This window comes from Zosterops lateralis (assembly GCF_965231275.1).
Source record: "Zosterops lateralis genome assembly, chromosome: Z".
Lineage (NCBI taxonomy): Eukaryota > Metazoa > Chordata > Aves > Passeriformes > Zosteropidae > Zosterops > Zosterops lateralis.
In genome coordinates this window covers 16633019-16646616 of record NC_139800.1, presented here as the reverse complement: position 1 = coordinate 16646616, position 13598 = coordinate 16633019, and the positions used below count along the sequence as shown (strand labels likewise).

The 13598-nt window shown below is 37.3% G+C and overlaps 1 protein-coding gene across 1 annotated transcript in view; it reads right to left on the bottom strand.

The window, feature by feature from the left end:
• Nucleotides 1-2174: 2174 nt before the first annotated feature.
• The window catches only part of OXCT1 (3-oxoacid CoA-transferase 1), an 82732-nt gene continuing 71308 nt past the window's right edge, over nt 2175-13598 (bottom strand). The window contains exons 16-17 of the mRNA XM_083883994.1: nt 11909-12010; nt 2175-5917 (exon numbers count right to left, since the gene is read on the bottom strand). Of these exons, the coding sequence (XP_083740120.1) occupies nt 5882-5917; nt 11909-12010 (138 nt within the window). The 3' untranslated portion in view covers nt 2175-5881. The remainder of the gene's footprint in view (nt 5918-11908; nt 12011-13598) is intronic.

Genomic DNA, 13598 nt, shown 5'->3' with positions numbered 1-13598 from the left:
CATGTTAATGAAAGAAGAGCCATCCCCTGAAGGATAATTCAAGCCTTGTCACTGTGGGGAGAATGCCTTGCACACTACCTGGACATCTCCTGCTCCTTCTTGACTTCATTCACAGCCTTGTGGCTTTTGTCATCCTTCTGCAAAAGAAGACATTATTCCCTGGAGCAGCTCTCTCACCCAGATTCCAGGCAGCATGGCCGGTTAGGTGTTTTCCTGGGACAAGAAAGATGTACTTTTAATCCCACTGGACAGGGTTTTGCCAAACCTTTGCAAAAACTCTCCCAGCTGAGTTCATACAAGGAAAGAAACATCATCACCAATTTTCAAAGGACGTGGGGCTGTGCCACTTCTGTGTTGAAAACAGCACAAACCTACATACAAGGTGAGACCCTTTAGCAGCCAGGTGGGTGGACACTGGCTTGTGAACCTCACACAGGCACAGGTTTGAGATAAACATGATGATCTGCACTGCACCAAAGGCAGCATTTCTCACCTATGCAATAGCAGCAGGGGCAATGCCCTAAAGCACTACAGCAGATGTAGTCTAATCATCTATCAAAAATTTACACAAATTAAACAGGTTTTTTTCTGGATTGCATGCTCAGGGGACAGTTCTAAAAACATTGAAATAAAAATTCTAGGTTTAGGCTCTACTGCTCCCACAAATAAGTAATGTTCTGCTTGCTTCTGCAAGAGATTACATCAATAAAATACAATCAATAGAAAGTATCATGGGAAGCAGATGGAGAACCCAATCACTTTGAAGGCAAGGATTTCTCCCATGCCCTTACTTCTTCTAAATGTGTATATAAATATGTGAACCAGGCACAGAAAGTTTTCATGACCCAAGCACAATAGCTACTTTTATCTTTGCTGGAGCCCCAAAACCTGATGTTATATAAATACATTCAGAAAAGGAATTCCTTCCCCATCCTGGTGTTCTCTGAAATTCTTCCATTTCAAGCTGCCAAACACATTGTGGTATGGGTATGTTAAGATCCCTGCTTTCCAGGAGCAGATGTCTATGTGCAGAAGAGGGGTTCTGCTCTCAGGAGACTACTGCTGTGCAGCAAAGAAAGGATGTCCCAGCCGAGTCCCCTCCCACTCCTGTGATCCCCAGCCTCTTCAGTGGTGGGGTGGGATGAGAAGCAGAAAGGCCTTAGCTCTGTGCAAGCACTGCTCAGGATAAGGGAAACACCCCTGAGTTGTCAACCCTGTGTTCAGCACAAATACTGAACACAGCCCCATACCAGCTACTGTGAAGAAAATTAACTCTACCCAAACCCAAACCAGTGCAATACACAAACCAGAAGACATATAAGGCACCTCAAAACTACTCGGATATGCCTGTAACCAACTTTCTCCTCTTGTTAGAGGAAAACATAACCTTCCACATTTGCATGAGTGGATTTCAGAGCTGCAAGATTGCTGTATTATCTCTGGGGGTTTGGCACTTACCTTGTAGCCCCCTTCACAAGGATGTTGGATTTTGACCACACATATAAATTACTGAACACTTTCATTTCAGAGAAAAACATCAGGGTTTTTTAAAATAACTCTAAGCATTTTTCTTCACATTTTTCAACCTGCTTTCTGATGATACTGAAGAGAAAATGATTCTATGACACATTTATACATGACCTTATGACAGGTATGGAAAGATGACCCTACTACACACAGACATTTTCATCCCTTTGCAATCATCTACTTTATCATTCAGTAGGTGGTTAATGGAATTTGTCTTCATGTGTCATCTAGTACAATTTTCAGAGTGCAGCCACACGCTAACATCGATGATTAACATCTCAAATGTGATCAGTTCTACAGCAGTTTTAATCAAAAGGTAAAAAATCAGTTCTCTAAGGACTACATATGCAGTCCACTATTTAACTTGATTGAAAAACAAGTCATTTTGAAAATGAATGTGATAATTATGTTTGAGATTGACCCAACAGAGACATCAGTGAGAAGAGAGAACATGTAGAATCCAGCTGCTGATTTTCGAGCTTCATTATTTCTGTTTATCAAACCCATCCACATTCAGACAAGACCTTGAGGTTTTGCCATGTGCAGAGGCGTGACATGCTGGTGTGAACACAAGCTACTTTTACTTCTCCTAAAAGCAGAACAGAACACCACAAACAATGGTAATAGACAAATTCATAGACAAAAGCTGCAATTTTAAACCTTTACTTTATTGATTGTTTAGCAAATACATAGGAAGGACTCCAATGTTTAGTTTGCAGAGTTTACAGCATAGCTATGTTTTCTAATTTTTTTTCTTTTTTTCACAGACAAAAAAATCAATAAAATATAAAGTGAAGTCCAATGTGGTAATATAGTGGAATCATCATCTTCTTCAGGACAAAGAATATCAACTGTCCTTGTCTTGTGAAGTGCTGTCAAGCAGGGAATGATTTCAGTCTCAATAAACCTTCATCCCTGCAATACCAACTATTGCAACAACTGCTCAGAGTATACCTTACCTGTGAACCACACTTGTGTCCACAGAAAGAGAAATACTTAGGAGTGCTTTAATTTTTATTTTGCTTAACAAATGAATTTAAAAGGTGGATTCAAAGCTTGTTGCAATTAGCTTGTGCGGACTCATAACATTTTCATAACAATACCAGTATTTTGCCACAATCTTTTGTCCTCAAGATAAAAAAATTGACATGTGACATACATATCTTGTCTCCTGTTGCTACAGCATCGTTGCTGTATGTGGAGAGAGCCTGTTCTCCTTTTATCCCCAATTTTCAGCACCATGTGCTTTTGCTCTCTTGCGTTAAAACTGACACAAATAAGACACAGAACTCAAATGTACAGCATGTATGACAGTTTTCCACACTCTTGATCAAGTGTGATCCCCAAGTTGAAGAGAAACAAATTACCTCTTGCACAGACCTTAGCTTCTTATTCCTCACAACATCCCTGTGAGGTAGGAAAAACACCATCCCCTTTTCCAGCAACAGGAGACAAGGCAGAGAACACAGCTGTCATTCCACAAGGCAGTAAGTGGAGAACCAGAAAAGCTGGAAACCAGGAGTTCTTGGGTCCTAATTATTTGATTCAGAAACCAAGATGCTTAACTCCTAGACATTACTAGGTCATTAGTCTTTATATAGCCATGTATTAATTACAATAATGGCTTCTGTGCGTGTACCAGCAAAGCAAAATTCTATGCAGAAGCAGTGTACACCTGATCCTGCCCTCAGACACTTCTCCTGTTCTTCACAGATGTGTAAATGTTTACTGTAATTAACTAATCAGTCCTACAACTAATGTAGCATAGGTAATTGAAAAAGATCAGCATTTTCATTTATAGATTTCTTTAAGATTTGCCCATCTACTTAAATGTTTGTGTTCTTTGGTCTTTTTGTGGGTTTTTTTTCCCTCTGGATAAGTTAACAATAACTGCCTTTCCCTGTATTATAGTTTTTATAATTCTCCCCTAAAACCATCATCTATTTCAGGTACTCTATAAAAGACCTTTGAGTGAAGATGAACAAAATGCATTCAGGGACTATACCCATCCTCTTAGAGTAGCTCTTCACCCATCTCTGGCCCTGAAGGCAAAGACAGGCACCTTTTGTTGTCTACAGCACCACGGGGGTCAGAACGGCCACCGAACTGTCTTCATGGGTTAGGGAAGAGGCCTCTGGGCTGCTCTATTCAAAAGTGAAAGCCTTTACAGTTAGCTAAAATAGTTAGGTTATATTATATACAGATTTTTAATCTTCAAAACCTCTGTGAGCAGAACTTGAGTGCACCTCCACAGCAAAAAAAAAAGGTCAAACTTAACTTGTGTGGAATGAGTGAGTAACACAGGGAATACATCTAAACAGCCTAAATAGAGAAAACATGTGAAAACATGCAGTGTTAAGATATCTTGCAGTGTGGTTTCAGGTCTTTGATGCAAATTACCTATCAACCAAATCACTTGTATATGTTAATCATGAAATTAACAGTGGTCTTTGTACAACATATTTCTTTTCCACAGACTCAGCATCAGGTCTTGCCTACAGATGCAGGGTGCACAATGGCCTACCACCCACTAGCAGCTACGAGTTCAAGTCACAGCTTAGTTTATGGGAATACTTTTATACTGGCATAACAGTGTTTATAAAGGCATTTTGTTTATTTCTTTCTGGGTAGAAGGGTGGCTTGCTACGGTATTGACAAGAGATTATCAAAGAACTGTTTAGGGTAAGTGCAACTATACAATATAATACCTCCAATCAAAGCAGTTTTACTGCTGTAAAACCCATGTGTGAATCAAGACAGATTTTGTAACTGTTCCATGAAAGAGAAGCATTTCATATTTTAGAAAAATGCTATACAAAGGCTAGAACAAGAGCTAAATATTGCATGATTTTTCTGTCTGGTTGCCCAAAAAATGTGTTACATTCCTTCCACAACACACATTGACTATGGTGAATCCCTTATTCACTTAGTATTAGAATGCCTTTCTATGTCATGTGCTTAACATGCTTATTACATGTTTGATAGGCATTATGTAAACTTTTCTTGTGCATCTACATTTTACTTGTTTTTCAGTCACCTAATATGCTGCAGTCTTGATGCCACACATTATATCAGGAATTATTTTAACCAAAGTGTTTTATATGCTCCTATTTATACAAATGACAGAAATGACAGAAACCATTATATTGGAGAGAACACTGTATTTTAGTAAATGTCGATTTCCAGTCAATTTTGCCCTCTATAATAAAGACATATTGTACTGATTTGGTATGTGAGATCCAAAGCTGTCATACTAACTGTTTGCAAAAGTAACAAAATATAAAAATGATTTTGCAATTAAGAGGAAAAAGAATGCCTCCATCAAAATGACTCTGAGATAATGTCTTTTAATTTTGATTGTCTCAAGTCATGATGAAATTGGGTTCCAAACTCTAAATTTAGACTTAGCTGGTGCCTTGATTGACAAATGGTGCATATTGCTTTTATTCTTAACCATCTGTAGTCCCTTCAGAAGAATCTTCAAAGTGTCCACAACCTTCTCTTCCCCTTTTCTCTGTGAGAACTGGAAGGACAGACCTGACTCCAGAAATAATATTCATCTGCCTTTGACTGGGAGCTGGGGAGAAGCATTATATCTGGAGAATAAGAACTGTTCATAAGGGAAATTGTGCAGCTACCAATAACCTGCATAAGGACAGACACTTTTTCATCTTCCTCCTTCACACTTGCCCCATTCTAGTTTGTATGCCTGAAATATGAAGGGCCACAGTTGGACTTTGGGAGGCACAGGCCTCTCAACACCAACAGACACACACTGTGAAAACAGCAGATATATTTAGGTCCCAATTATTTCCACTGGTTTAAACAATTTTGTTACAGACTGATGAAAAGATTCAGAAAAAGGAACGTCCATATTCCTAATATCTTTCTACAGATACATACAGTTGTTATAGACCACTCCAGAAAAGAAAAACCCACATTTTTACAGGAGAATAGACATTATAAGTGCTGTAGTTCCAATGCAACAGATATCAAGAAACAGAGGCAATCATAAGTTTTGCATGTTTTTTTCTAATTCTGTATAAAAAAACTAGTATTTGGCAGACAGACTACAAGGCATTTTTTTCTTTTTACAATGATCATTAACATTTTACTGTAACATTATTCAAAACTTATAGAATATATTCACCATTCCATTAAAGTTGGTAATTTTATGAAAGCAGAATACAATTAGGCTTATAGTCACAGCCTGAGTTTAACTATCTTTAAACTACTTAGAGAGCCCTTAAAAAAAAAAAAGGAAAAAAAAAAAGTAAAATTACAAGACAGTCATCAACTTATTCCATTTGGAAACAAGCCTTCTTGTGAAATAAGCGCAGTCTGTGATTCACATTTAAATCTGCCTCATGGGTATTAGTTTCGGTGAAACCTAGCAAAAAGAAGGGGAAAAAAAACCACAACTGTTGTCATACAGATAAGATCTAGCAGTACAACCCACCATTCACTTTCACCTGTATCAACTATATATCACTGAAGACTAGACACTGTACTTACTTAACCTGCCATATTTGCAGTTTGTCAGAGATAAAAACTACCACAACTAAATTTTCTGATGCAAGAATACAAGATACGTGTGGTGCTATTATCTAGATTCCGAACTTCATTTATTTTGAGATAGATTATTGGTGTAAGAATGCAAGGATATTAAACTTTGGCAGATGAACCTGTACTTGCCCCCTACACAGTCTTCTGTGCAGAAACAGTCAATCAAGTTTTGGAACATGCATGTTTGCAGGGGAAATGCAATCAAAGTTATGCCTATACAATAAACACTCTGTAACTATTGTGTATGGATACATTCAATGGGATTGTTTGATGATGATACATTACAATATCAAATTTATATTTCTTATTTTTTAAAATGTCTTTCTTCCAGTCACATTCAATTTTATTTGTTTAATCATTATATAGTTAATCAATTTCAATTTTGCTTTTCTTTTAAAAACCTTGTATTTTTCCATTCACATTAATTTTTGTGTAAGGACACATCTATGTATTCTATTGTTTTAATTCATTCACTCACAAAATTCAGTTAGTGATATTATAAGATGTACAGCAGGCCAAAAATAAGTAAGCCTAAACAGGAAGGTTGATGAGGAAAGAAGGTATAAATAGGAACAATATAGAGAAGACTTTGTAGAGCAGCAGTGGCTAACATTTGCTTGAACTTTTACTCCAGGTCTACACAAAACCCCTGAGAACAGGTCTCTCCACAGAAGATCCAAGCCTCTTTAATTATCTCCTGTTCCTAGCCCAATGCTCCAAGATGAAGATCAGAAATAACTCATGTGATTCAGGATGAAAAATAGTTTCATGGAAAACCTGGCACCTAGTTGATTAATGCATCCCATGGAAGCATCAGCTACTGCATCCTCCTGCCTCATTAACCCATCTTTTTTAGTTAACACTACTCAAGAAGCTAATTCATGAAAGAATAATATATAAGTGCCTTTTCAAGCATTAATGCCTCTTCTTTTATAGGTACTGGGCTGTGTTTTCTGTACCATTTAGATTTCTATGTGATCTTTTCCCCAGCCACTATGTATCATCATTTATAACCTTATGAGACTAGCCACTGCAGAAAAGTTAGTTATTGACAAATCTGTTTACTGTATCAAATACTAATGAAATGTTTTCAGTGGATAGCAACAATTCATTGATTTTTTTCAAAGTTGTGTGTGAACTAGAAGTAATCGGTACAGTGTATCAGCATTCCTGGATTAGTTCCAGAAACGCTTCAACATTTGAGTCCAAGTTACTATGTGCCTCACTTTGTTTGGGCCTAATTCGGCCACAGCCAGGGATGGTTCCATTGAAACAAAGCTAAACACTGGAGGTTGAAGTAGCAGCACTAAAATCTGTCTTCTGCAAACAACAACAAAGGTAATTACTGGAGAGATTTCTATTTTTTCTGATGATGTAGATTTCAGTACCATCAAATCATCAAGCATTTCACATTTGATGAGCATATTACATTAAATGTGGTGTCTGCACATCTGATGCTAACAGCTGTCAATTGTGGGTACCACTATCCACTTCAGATGGGTCTGATGCCTGTGAGTCTGATGTGCCATAAAGTCTGCGCAACATAATGGAGCTGGTGAGAGCCCAGCACCAATCAGAACTGGACCTAAATGCAACTTTTGCTCTAACTAAAATGTGATTAGATAAGCAGGAAAAAATGCCAGCGTAACAAAATGGACGGTTTGTGCTTGGAAAACAAGGAATAATTAAGTCTGAAATGTAGAAAACATTTCAGGACTCCCTGAGTCCACTGCTTTGGCTCACAAGAGACAGTCAATCCAGTACCACCCTGTGCTAACAGCACAGCTTTTATAATGCAGACCTCATTCAGGGTGCACAGCTTCAGAGTTGCTACTTTCTTACAGTACCTCCTAAGCATCACATTCTTAATATTATTTCACTTACAAGAAGAACACCTTATCTTGGAAGCTTTAAATACTTTGCTAATGTTGGACAGGTAGGTGTTGTGGGAGGAGTTTGCCTGTGTAGGCCAGTATGTGGCCTCTCAACTGGTAAGAAGACACCTGGGCTCTGGGGCTTGCTGCAGCTCAAACCTGTTGAATCTCTGATTCCCAACCCCAAAATACCCTTTTCAGCTACACAAACAGCCCTATGTTTATTTCATTGATTTTCTATGTAGTGAAAGGTTCTGATTCTGAATAGGGCTTAATTCTGTTAAGTTTCATTGAACTTAACAAGTAAGCAATAGCAAGTTACTGTTCAAAAGTTTAAAATGACCCCCGAAAAAAAAAAAAAACAAACCCCAAAACCCATATTTGTTAAATTTGTAAAAGTTGCTTATCTCTTATTAACACTTATTTTTTTTCATTTCAGAGAAATGCAATCCACAATTTTAACATCAAATACATATGTATATACTTGATACAAAAATCTCTTTTTAATGGTTTTTGAAGCAGGGGTGATTGAGCAGGGAAAAAAACCAGCACAGCATCCATTTAAAAATGAACTTAATCTTGCAACAGCCTCAAAAGAAAATGTTCCTCAAAGGAAAATGTTTTTCCAGAAAATAAAATCTGTATCCTGTATAATTTTGAACTTGGTCATACTTGGACACACAATTCCTTTTTAAACATACACTAGCCTTTACAGATGTTTTCTCTATGCTCCATGTTATCTTTGAAGAATATTTTGAAAAAACAAAAATCTTATTTAAGCATGCAAGATAAGTCAACATTTTGTCTTCCCAGTAAAATTGAGGGCGGATTGTTTATTTTTTAAATTATGCCAGTCTATAATGAAGATTCTTGACTCTAAATCATGTTTCCTTTGACATTTTGTTTTGTAAATGCTCTTTAGGAAATATTTTTCCAAGTAAACAGGCTGTGAAATGGAATTGTATAGTCAAATGTGTGTCAAATATGGCCATATAGACTATGAAGTTCTCCTCTCCAAATATGATTTGTCTGCACGGAATGAGGCAGTTACATACAAAGATACAGCCATCTCTTAAAATCTCATTTCTAGTGAACTTAGAGAGACATTTGTTTTAGTTCAGATCATGCACTGCATCTACTGAAAAAAAAAAAAAGCTACTAGAAAAAGGGGCCAGCTCTTCATTTTCCTCTGATTAGTTCTGTTTCATACTAGGAAAATATATGATCCTGCTTTTACTGTGGCAATACAATATCACTAAAGCTCCTGTCACCAATATAAATAAACCCAAGATGTCTTATTCAGTGAACATAAATAATCACAAGCACAACTGTTACTCTTGCAAGAAAGCCTGAGGCAGACTTTTGAAATGTGAAAAAAAAAAAGGACCAAGGATGCTGCAGTCTGAATAACTGCCTATCACTGTGCTCAAATTTCTATTTTCTGAAATTCAAAACTAAGTAAAGAACCTGTAGTTGTTTGCTGTATATGAAATTCAGGCCATCAAGGGTCCAATATTACACAACAGCAACCCAGTCTTCCTGTCAAAGATTTCAAAATATTTGGTAAGGATTTCAATGACAGCAGGACAGGACACTATGGCCTGGAAACATTCTCTACAGGATGAGGGGGGAAAAAAGAAAGAAAGGGCTAGTGTGCTTCCATGTCACAGAGGTGGCATGATAACCTCCAATAATTGAGGTTCGTGTCATACTTTCAGCCTGCAGTGCTGTAGGGACTGTAGGCACTTTTGTAAGGAACCATCAGTAAATCATGCTGACACATGCATGTGCTCTGGCAGAGGTACATGCTTTGCAAACAAGCATTGCTTTGCAAGCATTTATGCAAGACACTGCTTTCAAGATAAGTACACGTAAATGCATAAAACAAAGAAGCATCTACATTTTTCATGCCCACAGCTCATGATTTCATGCATGACTGTGGCAGCCAAAGAAAGCAGACTATGCTGGAGTTTGCTTTCTGGAGAGCTAGGAAATGGTGCCTGTTAAGGGTCCCTTCCTGACCTTAGACAGACAAATCCCAGGGAGCCAGACAGGGCATTGTTCCAGTACCTCTCATCAACTCCTAACTTCAGGTTACACTAAAGATTTGAAGTTTGTATCACTCCTTTGTAACATTTCTAGGAAAGCACCAAGGAACAGTGGGTGGTGTTAATCTTTTCTTTGAACCTAATTGTCTTGCCCTATCATACCTACTGCAAAGCTTAATCTCATAGCCCTTTATTTTAACCATATCACTTCTTTCTCTGAATTCTTTGTTCACTTCTCCCTTGAGCATAGGCAGCTTGCCTTTACTTTGAGAAACACCACTTAATTGAATAGGTATCTCTTGGTCAGTCATCTCAACAAAAAAAAATCCAGATCCTTTCAAACCAGCAGGTTTGGAACACGTAAAGAGTGTTTTCAGTGTCTTCTGAAAACAGAAGTCCTTTCCTGTAGTTTACATCTATTTAAATGCTTACTTAAACATTGCACCTTCAAATTCATCATGAAGTTACTCCCCAAAGTAAATCTAAAAGAACAAAACAAAGTGACTGACTGTGATACCTGCAAACCTCCAAAGTTAATTTTTATGTTTTACTTCTGGATGCTAGCTGCTTGACAGGCAGATTAGCCCAAGAAAAAGAAGTTCTGACATTATCAAAGTTCTAAAATATTGATAATTTTTTACTAGATCAAAGTAAGAAGCTGAATGAATCATTTCACTTCCACACAGAACTGCTGTACGTGGAAGGCTGCTTCTACGTTAAATAAAAAAATAACGTCTTCCCTAAAACATTACATGGAAAGTTAGTAACCTAGCATAGTTAGGTTCAGCAAAGGGATTCTGTAGCAGCTTCCTGCACTCTGCAGTTGCAGGCCACTAGTCTTTAATCCAACATCTTTTTCTCGGATAATTAAAGGTAGTCTCAGCAGAGAGACCTTTATTTAAAATATCTAAGAAGAAAAATACATAATCATATTTGGTTATCAGAAATGGTCTCTTATGGACATAGGAAATAAATGGAATTTCACAGGTTCATTGCGCAGAAAGTTTCCTTACTACCAAGAATATGCTCAAAGTCTGAATAAAAAACTGTTGTACATACTAAATGCTCTGCAGTTTGTCAATCAGGTGTCATAACCATGCCATGAAATTCTGCAAAAATGAGTATTTTACTTCATTACTAAATATTCCTGAACTATTTTTATAGTACAATTTGTGCAGTCATACTTGCTGCCCTTGCCAAAGAAGGACTGAACTGCCCCAAAAGACTTCATAACCAAAGAAAAGATTTTGAAATGTTGATGTAGAGACAGGCCAAGAAAAAACTTCATTATCAACCAGACATGCATTCAGTTACACTCTAGAGTGCTATAACTTTCCATTAGTAAGTTCTGTGTTTGCATTAAGTGAAACTTAAGAATGAATGTGAATGTCAAAAGGCAAGGACTTGCTGGATTAATGCAGAGCGTAAGTTCCATTTGTACAAGGCAGTTCACTGATTGGCACTACTAACATAGAGGGGACAACTGTAGTCGCTCCTGTAGTCAAAAAGACTCTCAACTCCACCTAAAGATGGCACGGAAACTTCACTAACAGAGAGTTAGGTGAACTAACTTATACAGTGAAATAATACATATTTATCCATCTCTCAGAAATTAATCAGCTTCCATAGTCAAAGCATGGAAGTTTCCTTTCCACTTGTCTTTTTACTCTTAGTTATTTCTCCATCTCTCCTGGTTTTCCTAGCTTCTGATGCTTCCAACATCATCACACTGTATCAGCCCCAAATTATTTTTTGTTGTAAATCCCTTAATAGTCTATTCAGTCCTCACCTATAAAGATGAAACTCACTTCAACTACAAGCCTTCATGTGATAAGTATTTGTGGAATATATTTGTTCTGACTCCAAACTGTACTGGTTTTTAAAATTACTTACTGCGAAGTCACAGCCAGTGCTTTTCTTGATATCATCTACTGTCAGTCCTTCCCAGATTTCTATGAGGGTCAATCCCTTCTTCTTGTCCACATCAAACACTGCCTATTCAATTCAACAAGCACATAATTATTTTATTATTAAAAGAGAAAATGAGGATGTAAATGCAGTAATATACAAAATGGTGTGCTGAAGTAGATAGCATTCCTTCAGTAACATAAGATGCCACTTTTCACTTTCATGACTGACCAATAAAGATTTCTGCTGCATTTATTTGCACCGAGAAAGAGAATCTAGAATGTGTTAGAATATCTAGAATCTAGCATGTGTTAGTTTTGTGGGGAAAAAATACAACTGTTCATCACTACAGGAAATGTGGACTGTGCCTGCTGCTCTAATCTGGTGAGAATGGGAGGTTCAAAGGGAAGGGCTAACATGTTTTTTGCTGCGAGACAATGTCCACCAAGAGACCACAAAATAAACAGAGGAAAAGAATGTCTCCCCCATTCTTTTATTTCATTTCATGGCCAGTAAGGAGATCATCTTTGGCAGACTGCAAGTTTCTCCAACAGCTATTGTGTGCCCAATGCAAATGCTAGAATTTTTAGAAGCTAGCAGTGAAATACAAGATTCCCTGCAGTATTTTTAAAAGAAAGTCTGAGAGGAAGAGGCTCAGGAAGCGAAGGCTGTTCTATCTGATGTCTTCATAAGATATGCACTCCACCTCTGAGACTTAAAGTGCATCAAATAAAAATACCTGTAAAACAGTGTGCACTTTAATAGTGCCTACCAGAGGGAGACACACAGGTTGCAAGCTCTAGTTGCCAGGGAAACCATAAGGTCTAAAGTAATTTTCCTCTAAAAATAAAAGTTTAGTAGCAGAAGACCAGTGAAACTTGAACTCGAAATGAAAGTGAAGTCGTAAGTTTATCACAGAAGTGTCCTGAAATTTAGCTGTCCTCTGGGCAAGTGGAACTGCTTTTTATGGGAATAGAAAAGGACAGCTTCTTTAAGCCTTCAAAACTGGGCACAAAGAACATTCCAAGATGCTACTGAGGAAGCACTACCTAAATTTTGTTGCACATTTGTATAATTTCCCAATAAAGCCACAAGATCTGGTAATTTATGAATATTAGAAACATTTCTTCTTGTTTATTTTCTATTTGTTCTTGCTCCCTTTCATTTTCTTTGTACCTTACATTTGTACATGGCCAGCTGGTAGAATACTAATTGAAATACAAGAAAACATCCATATTTTAAAATATTTTCCCCTTGTGAAGAAAAATTCTTTAGATGTAGCAATATCCCACCATGAAAAAGCAAATTCTTCATCAGCAGCTTTGATGCATTCTACTTGGCATGATAGATTGCTCACAGAGAGACTACTCTAAGTACTTAAAAAGTAAACACCAAAAATAAAAGGAGTATGATTACAGCAAACAACCTTAAGTCACTTATCCTTTGCTGAAAAGATCCACTAATGTACTTTGAGCAGCAGCAGTATGAGATGTCATATGTACTTCCACTGGAGAATAAATTGCTTCACAAATGGAATCAAGTAAGGACAAAAGAACTAAAGCTCTGCTACAGTCACAGGTTTCTCTAAAACAGTATGTAGCATACATGAAAGATGTCAATTGTCCAACCTATGTGTGCTCTGCTGGGGAAAAAAAACTGAAACAAAACAAAAGGA